This window comes from Aethalodelphis obliquidens, unplaced genomic scaffold (assembly GCF_003676395.1).
Source record: "Aethalodelphis obliquidens isolate GAN/ISIS:26980383/991018 unplaced genomic scaffold, ASM367639v1 scaffold7, whole genome shotgun sequence".
NCBI lineage: Eukaryota > Metazoa > Chordata > Mammalia > Artiodactyla > Delphinidae > Aethalodelphis > Aethalodelphis obliquidens.
The window spans coordinates 34,200,687-34,210,010 of NW_020837951.1; the positions used below are offsets into that span (position 1 = coordinate 34,200,687).

General features: G+C 41.9%; 1 protein-coding gene across 5 annotated transcripts in view; it reads right to left on the bottom strand.

Moving 5' to 3' along the window:
* The window catches only part of LOC113619929 (stimulated by retinoic acid gene 6 protein-like), a 73,733-nt gene that overhangs the window by 16,120 nt on the left and 48,289 nt on the right, over window positions 1-9,324 (bottom strand). For all 5 annotated transcript variants that reach the window (XR_003432592.1, XR_003432591.1, XM_027105442.1 and 2 more), the window contains one exon: window positions 2,521-2,596. Coding sequence is in view for 3 of the 5 variants with exons in the window: in XM_027105442.1 (XP_026961243.1) it covers window positions 2,521-2,596 (76 nt within the window). In the remaining 2 variants the exon portion in view is untranslated. The remainder of the gene's footprint in view (window positions 1-2,520; window positions 2,597-9,324) is intronic.

Consider the following 9,324-nt stretch of genomic DNA (forward strand, 5'->3'; position numbering starts at 1 on the left):
TATTCCACATCTTCTTTACCCATTCACCCATCCATGGACACTAAGGTTGCTTCCATATCTTGGCTATTGTAAATAATGCTGCAAAGAACACTGGGGTGCATGTATCTTTTTAAGTTACTGTTTCCACTTTTTTGGATATATGCCCAGGAGTGGGATTGCTGGATCATATGGTAGCTTTATTTTTAATTTTTTGAGGAGCCCCCATACTATTTTCATAGTGGCTGCACCAATTCACCTTCCCACCAACAGTGTAGGAGGGTTCCCTTTTCTCCACATCCTTGTCAACACTTATCTTTGTGTTTTTGGTAATAGCCATTCTCAAAGATGTGAGATGACATCTCATTGTGGTTTTGATTTGCATTTCCCTGATAATTTAAAAATCTTAAACTTAATATATTTTGTAAAAATAGCATATAGCTACCTAATCTCAACGGTGACTGAATGTGATAGTTGAGAGTGTGTGTGTGGCTTTTAGTTTCTTTAGCTTGCTCTATTTTCTTATTTTCTCTACAATGAATATATATTACCTATATAATATTATTTCAAAACAGGTAAAAAAATTTTAACAATAGCCCCCCACTTATAACAACATAAAATGAAATGAAAAAGAAGCCACAATTCCTCACAATCCCAGCACCCAAAGAAATCACTGTGTGCTTTTCCCATGTGCCCGTCTCAGCCTGGCCTTTTGCCTAAAGATTAGGTTGGCATAGTTTTGTTAACAGTCCACATTCACATCTATATCCTCCTTTTTTCTTAACATCCCATTCCAGCAATTTCCAGGTTATTTTGCAATTTCATCACCACTGAATTGGGAAAACTTAGTATGAAATAAAGAATGTAAGTATCTCATTAATAGTTTGCATATTTATTACATAATGAAATGATATTTGAGTTATGCTGGGTTAAATAACATATTATTAAATTATTTTCACCTCTCCTTTACCTTTTTTAAATAGTGTCTATTAGAAAATGTAAAATTGTATCTGTGTCTTTCATTGTGTTTCTGTTTGGCAGTACCAGAGGTGTGCGACCAGGAATACAAACACGCACAGATATATTTGCAGAGAAAATTTCTGGAAGGATGCACAGAAAATGAATAATAGTGCTTAGCTCTTGGGCAACAATCTGGGGCCTGATGGGAAGAAGACTTACTTTACACTAAATATTTTTGTAACTTTGTTTTTAAAACACAAGCCTGTAGATAGGTTGGCATAATTATAAGAAAAATAACAATACTGGCACAGTGCTAGTGCTGTCCAAAGGGTGATTTCTCATCCATTATTTCCTCTGCCCCATGGTCTTGTAAAGGAGGCAGGGCAGGGATTGTCACTCCTGGGTGACAGGTGTGGGAGGGAAGGGCCAGCCTGGACGGGAAGGAGGCCTCCCCACCACAGGGGCCTTCTTGTCCCTGTGCCCTCAGCTACCCTCCACCCACATCCATGCAGCCAGCTCTGCATTGTGGTTGTTCCTGGTTGCGGTCAAATGCCTCAGTGAATATCTCCCAGCCACTTGTAGGCTAATGAAGGAAGGAGCAGACATGTCCCTACAACAGGCAGGGAAAGGGTAAGCAGCAGTGTCCAGTCCACCCACAGAGCCCAGGGAGAAGAAAGCAGAGACAGGGAGCAAGCCAGGGCTGGGATGGAGAACTGGGGCTCTTTGTGCCAGGAGAGTCTTCACTTAGATGTCATCTGCAAGAGACCCAACCTTTGAGTAGCCAGATGGGGAGGATGCAAAAGCAGGATGCTCTGCAGGGGTGGGAATTGGTCCTGGGCTTCCTGTGAGTGAGTGGGAGACTGTGAACTAGAGACAGAGACAGAGACAGAGACAGAGACAGAGACAGAGACAGAGAGAGAGAGAGAGAGAGAGAGAAAGAAAGAAAGAGAAAGAGAGGCAGAGACAAAGGCAGAGAAATGGAGAGAAAAGGGAGCAATAGATACCTAAATTCAACTTCCGTCTGCATGCAAATGCCAGCTACATACTGAAGGCCATCCCCTCCTCCTGTGCTGCTGTTCTAGAGACCGATACCCCTGGTTCCCTTGTCCCAACCTCCTGTGAGGTCCCTTGAGCCAGATTCACCTGCTGGGAGCGCAGTGTGATTAGTCCTGGAGAGCAGGGCGGGTCTAACACCTAGTAGCAATGCAGAAGTGTACAAGAAATGACAAGGTCAGAAGGCGCCAGAAGACGAGATCCGCTGCTAACAGCCTGTGGCTAAAGTTATTGTGTTGAGTCTCGCCTGCTCAGCAGTGAACATGGAGATGAAAGTACCGCTTGGGGTTTTGCTGAAAACCAAAAGAAGACTCTAATCACAATGTCAAGCTTATAGTGGGAGCTCAAATCAATAGTTTTTTGTTTGTTTGTTTTTGTCTTTTACTACCAATAGGTATGGTTGTCCCTAGACCCTATATATACTGCTGTTCCCAGTTTGGGCACTGCTGGCACTGCCTGGGAATTCTGAGAAAAGTCTGTCAGCTGCTTTCCCGGCTGAAGACACACAAATGACTTCTAGAACCCTCTTACCTGTAACAAGCCAAGATGTGAAACAGGTAGCTCACACACGTGAGGGAGGCAGGCAAGATGGTCACCACCCAGACTCCTGAAACAGAAAAGGTGATACGAGAGGCCTCAGAAGATGAACCAGAAACTATTTTTAAAATGCAGAGGGAATTCCCTGGTGGTCCAGTGGTTAGGACTCCGCACTTTCACTGCTGAGGGCCTGGGTTCAATCCCTGGTCAGAGAACTAAAATGCAGAAACTCACAACAGAAAGGTTTGGGCAAAATATACTGCACTTCCTTTAACACACCTCTTGTGCAAATAACGTTTTGCTTATTCTCTGTTTCATTTTAGCCATACACCCTCGATATCCTTTATTTCCTGCGTATTTATAATCTTTGCCTTTGGTATTAATATTTTCAATCTACAGTGAGTAATAGAAAAAGAAAATTATGGAGTGTACACATGGTAGGTAGCCTCCAGCCTAGTAAAACATCATTAATTCTTGAACTTCCAATCTCCGCTTTTGGGGGGGGTGGTTACCCAATAAACAGTCACCTTGTGCAACGGTAACTGGAATCAGGGTCTTGACTATTCATTCATCCATCTTTCAGTATGTTTTTACTATTTTGTACCTAATTTGCTTTCAGAATGATTCTGTGTGCTTGTGAGAGAGGGATGGAGACAGAGGGAAGGAAGTAAAAGCTTCTGTGTAAGCCGACTCTCAATAGGTACAGAAAAGGCATTCGAAAGAATCCAACACCTCTTTATAACTCAAATCACTCCATAAACTAGAAATAGAAGGGAATTTCCTCAATTGGATAAAAAGCATCTGCAAAAAACCCACAGCTAACATCATACTTAATTGGTGAAAAACAGACTGCTTTCCCCATCAGTTCAAGAATAAGAAAATCAATGTCTGCTCTTGCCAATTCTATCCAACATTGTACTGGAGGGTCTGGCCAGGGCAGTTAGGCAAGAAAATGCATCCAGACTGCAAGGGAAGAAATAAAACTATCTCTCTTCACCAATAACATGTTCCTATATATAGAAAATCCTAAGGAATAAATAAACAAACAAAGTAAAATGAATTAATAAATGAGTTCAGCAAGGTTGTAAGACACAAGACCAATATATAAAAGTCAATTCTATTGCTATACACTACCAACAAATAATATGAAAATGAAGTAAGAAACAACTGCACTTGCAATAGTATCATAAAGAATAAAATACTTAAGAATAGGGCTTCCCTGGTGGCGCAGTGGTTGAGAGTCCGCCTGCTGACGCAGGGGACGCGGGTTCGTGCCCCGGTCTGGGAAGATCCCACATGCCGCGGAGCGGCTGGGCCCGTGAGCCATGGCCGTTGAGCCTGCGCATCTGGAGCCTGTGCTCCGCAACGGGAGAGGCCACAACAGTGAGAGGCCCGCGTACCGAAAAAAAAAAAAAAAAACTACAAAAGCTTGTTTTAAGAAATTAAAGAAGACCTAAATTAATGGAAAAACGTATCACTTTTACGTATTGGTTGTTCTTTGTGAACATGGCAATACTCCCTAAATTGATCTACAGATTCAAATCCCTGTCAAAATTCCAATGTCATTTTTGGATAAATTGACAAGCTAATCCTAAAATTCATATAAAAATGAAGCGACCCTGAATAGGCTATACAACCTTGAAAAAGAAGAACAAAATTACAGGACTCACATTTCTTGAGCTACAGTAATAAGACAGTGTGATATTGCCATAAAGATAGACAAATAGACCAATGGAATAAATTGAGAATCCAGAAGTAAACCCCCATTGTCAATGTATTTTCAACAAGGATGACAAGACAATTCAATGGGGAAGGAATATGCCTATTAACAAATAGTGCAGGGGAAACTGATATTCCCCATGTAAAACAATGAAGTTAGAACCTTACCTCATACCGTATACAAAAATTAAATCAAAATGGATCATACACTCAATGTAACAGCTAAAATGATAAAAGTCTCAGAATAAAATATGAGAGTAAATCTTTGTGACCTTGGGTTAGATAATGGTTTCTTAGACATGCACAAGTGATAAAAGAAAACAAGATATATTAGACCGCATTAGAATTAAAAGCATTTGTGTTTCAAAGGACACCATCAAAAAAGTGAAAAAGCAACCCACAGAATGGAAGAAATTATTTGTAAATTATATCTCTTGTAAGGGATGTGTATATAGAATATACAAAGAACTCTTACAGCTCAATAATAGACAAATAATCCAATTTTAAAGTGGGCAAAGAATCTCAGTAGTCATTACTCAAAGAAGATGTACAAATGGTCAATAAGTACATGAAAAGATGCTCAACATCATCAGCCATCAGGGAAATGAAAATCAAAACCGCAACGCACCCCCGATGTTCATAGCAGCACTATTTACAATAGCCAAGACATGGAAGCAACCTAAGTGTCCAATAACAGATGAATGGATAAAGAAGATGTGGTATATACATACAATGGAATATTACTTAGCCATAAAAAATAATGAAATAGAGAGACTTCCGGGAAGATGGCGGAAGAGTAAGACGCGAAGATCACCTTCCTCCCCACAGATACACCAGAAATACATCTACGCGTGGAACAACTCCTACGGAGCACCTACTGAACGCTGGCAGAAGACCTCAGACCTCCCAAAAGGCAAGGAACCCCCCACGTACCTGGTTAGGGCAAAAGAAAAAACTAAACAGAGACAAAAGGATAGGGACGGGTCCTGCACCAGCGGGAGAGAGCTGTGAAGGAGGAAAAGTGTCCACACACTAGGAAGCCCCTTCGCGGGTAGAGACTTCGGGAGGCGGAGTGGGGGAGCTTGGGAGCCGCGGAGGAGAGCACAGCAACAGGGGTGCGGAGGGCAAAGCGGACAGATTCCAGCGCAGAGGATCGGGCCGACCGGAACTCACCAGCCGAGAGGCTTGTCTGCTCGCCCGCCGGGGCGGGCGGGACTGGGAGCTGAGGCTCCGGCTTTTGTCGGAGCGCCGGGAGAGGACTGAGGTTGGCGGCGTGAACACAGCCTGCAGGGCGTTAGTGCACCGCGGCTAGCCGGGAGAGAGTCCGGGGAAAAGTCTGGACCTGCCAAAGAGGCAAGAGACTTTTACGTCCCTCTTTGTTTCCTGGTGCACGAGGAGAGGGGATTAAGAACGCTGCTTGAGAGAGCTCCAGGGACGGGCGCCAGCCGCGGCTAAAAGTGCGGAGCCCAGAGACAGACATGAGACGCTAAGGCCGCTGCTGCCGCCACCAGGAGGCCTGTGTGCGAACACAGGTCACTAGCCACACGCCCTTCCGGGGAGCCTGTGCAGCTCGCCACTGCCAGGGTCCCGGAATCCAGGGACAACTCCCCCGGGAGAACGCACGGCGCGCCGGCCTCTGCCGCTGCAGGCCCGCCCCACACTCCGTGACCCTCCCTACCCCCCGGCCTGAGTGAGCCAGAGCCTCCGAATCAGCGGCTCCTTTAACCCCGTCCTGTCTGAGCAAAGAACAGACGCCCTCCGGCGATCTACACGCACAGGCGGGGCCAAATCCAAAGCTGAGCCCCTGGGAGCTGTGAGAACAAAGAAGAGAAAGGGAAATCTCTCCCAGCAGCCTCAGAAGCAGCGGATTAAAGCTCCACAATCAACTTGATATACCCTGCATCTGTGGAATACCTGAATAGTCAACGAATCATCCCAAATTAAGGAGCCCTGTGGATGAAAGGCTCTTGGTGCTGCAGCCAGGAGTCAGTGCTGGGCCTCTGAGGTGGGAGAGCCAACTTCAGGACACTCGTCCACAAGAGGCCTCCCAGCTGCACATAATATCAAACAGCAAAAATCTCCGAGAGATCTCCATCTCAACGCCAGCACCCAGCTTCACTCAACGACCAGCAAGCTACAGTGCTGGACATCCTATGCCAAACAACTAGCAAGACAGGAACACAACCCCACCCATTAGCAGAGAGGCTGCCCAAAATCATAATAAGTCTACAGACACCCCAAAACACACCACCAGACGTGGACCTGCCCACCAGAAAGACAAGATCCAGCCTCATCCACCAGAACACAGGCACTAGTACCCTCCACCAGGAAGCCGACACAACCCACTGAACCAACCTTAGCCACTGGGGACAGACACAAAAAACAACAGGAACTACGAACCTTCAGCCTGCAAAAAAGGAGACCCCAAACACAGTAAGATAAGCAAAATGAAAAGACAGAAAAACACACAGCAGATGAAGGAGCAAGATAAAAACCCACCAGACCTAACAAATGAAGAGGAAATAGGCAGTCTATCAGAAAAAGAATTCAGAATAATGATAGTAAGGTTGATCCGAAATCTTGGAGATAGAATGGACAATAGAATGGACAAAATGCAAGAATCAGTTAACAAGGACCTAGAAGAACTAAAGATGAAACAAGCAACAATGAACAACACAATAAATGAAATTAAAAGTACTCTAGATGGGATCAATAGCAGAATAACTGAGGCAGAAGAACGGATAAGTGACCTGGAAGATAAAATAGTGGAAATAACTACTGCAGAGCAGAATAAAGAAAAAAGAATGAAAAGAACTGAGGACAGTCTCAGAGACCTCTGGGACAACATTAAACGCACCAACATTCGAATTATAGGGGTTCCAGAAGAAGAAGAGAAAAAGAAAGGGACTGAGAAAATATTTGAAGAGATTATAGTTGAAAACTTCCCTAATATGGGAAAGGAAATAGTTAATCAAGTCCAGGAAGCACAGAGAGTCCCATACAGGATAAATCCAAGGAGAAATACGCCAAGACACATATTAATCAAACTGTCAAAAATTAAATATAAAGAAAGCATATTAAAAGCAGCAAGGGAAAAACAACAAATAACACACAAGGGAATCCCCATAAGGTTAACAGCTGATCTTTCAGCAGAAACTCTGCAAGCCAGAAGGGAGTGGCAGGACATATTGAAAGTGTTGAAGGAGAAAAACCTGCAACCAAAATTACTCTACCCAGCAAGGATCTCATTCAGATTTGATGGAGAAATTAAAACCTTTACAGACAAGCAAAAGCTGAGAGAGTTCAGCACCACCAAACCAGCTCTACAACAACTGCTAAAGGAACTTCTCTAGGCAAGAAACACAAAAGGAGGAAAAGACCTACAATAACAAACCCAAAACAATTAAGAAAATGGGAATGGGAACACACATATCGATAATTACCTTAAATGTAAATGGACTAAATGCTCCCACCAAAAGACACAGATTGGCTGAATGGATACAAAAACAAGACCCATATATTTGCTGTCTACAAGAGACCCACTTCAGACCTAGAGACACATACAGACTGAAAGTAAGGGGATGGAAAAAGGTATTTCATGCAAATGGAAACCAAAAGAAAGCTGGAGTAGCAATTCTCATATAAGTTATATATATATATATATATATATATATATATATATGTAGTTTGCTTGCGTGCAGTGTTTTTTGTTTTCTGTACTGAATTCATTAGCATGGGTCGGTATAAAATTTAGCATAGGTCAATATGTAATTTGTAAACTAATAGGGTCTTAAAAGTGAGGAATTAAGTCTTTTAAATTTAATTATTTATTGTAAAGAGCAGAATAGCATACATAAACAGGTGCCTAAGGAAAACTTGTATTCTAATATGGAACTCTCATGAACACCTTTTTTTTTTTTTTTTTCTTCTAACGGTATGATAGTAGGCCATTTGATTATTTTTATGGCTTTAACTTTACAACAATGAAATATTCGTAAATTTTAAAAAGTATTTTTCTTTATTTGATGCGGGTGGGATACTGGAGAAATGAAAGGTCAAACACCTATTGAGGAATCCATACTTGTCTATATATTGTGTACTTTTATTTCAAGAACTGATTTAAAATTCCTAAAAGGATGCTATAATAAGTTATTATGCCATTTTACAGACTGAATTAAGTGAATTTCAGGGAGGTATGAAACTTGCCTAAGGCTATCCAGCTACCAAGCGGTAGAAGTGAGAATTAAATCCAGGTATACCTATCAAAAAAAAAAAAAACAAACAAACAAACAAAAAAAATTATGCTATATATATGGAATCTAAAAAAAAAAAAAAAAAGTGGACATGAAGAACCTAGGGGCAAGACGGGAATAAAGACACAGACCTACTAGAGCATGGACTTGAGGATACAGGGAGGCGGAAGGGTAAGCTGGGAGAAAGTGAGAGAGTGGCATGGACATATATACACTACCAAATATAAAATAGATAGCTAGTGGGAAGCAGCCGCATAACACAGAGAGATCAGCTTGGTGCTTTGTGACCACCTAGAGGGGTGGGATAGGGAGGGTGGGAGGGAGGGAGACGCAAGAGGGAAGAGATATGGGGATATATGTATATGTATAACTGATTCACTTTGTTATAAAGCAGAAACTAACACACCATTGTAAAGCAATTATACTCCAATAAAGATGTTAAAAAAAAAAAAAAAAAATAATGAAATAATGCCATTTGCAGCAACATGGATGGACCTAGAGATTATCATACTCAGTGAAGTAAGTCAGAGAAAAACAAATATAACATGATATCACTTATATGTGGAATCTAAAAAAATGATACAAATGAACTTATTTACAAAACAGGAACAGAATCATAAGACATAGAAAACAAACTTACGATTACCAAAGGTGGGGGGGAGGAAGAGGGATAAATTATGAATTTGGGATTAACAGATACACACTACTATATATAAGATAGATTAAAAAAAACAAGGGCCTACAGTATAGCACAGGGAACCATAGTCAATATCTTGTAATAACTTATAATGGAAAAGAATCTGGAAAATAATATATATGTGTGTGT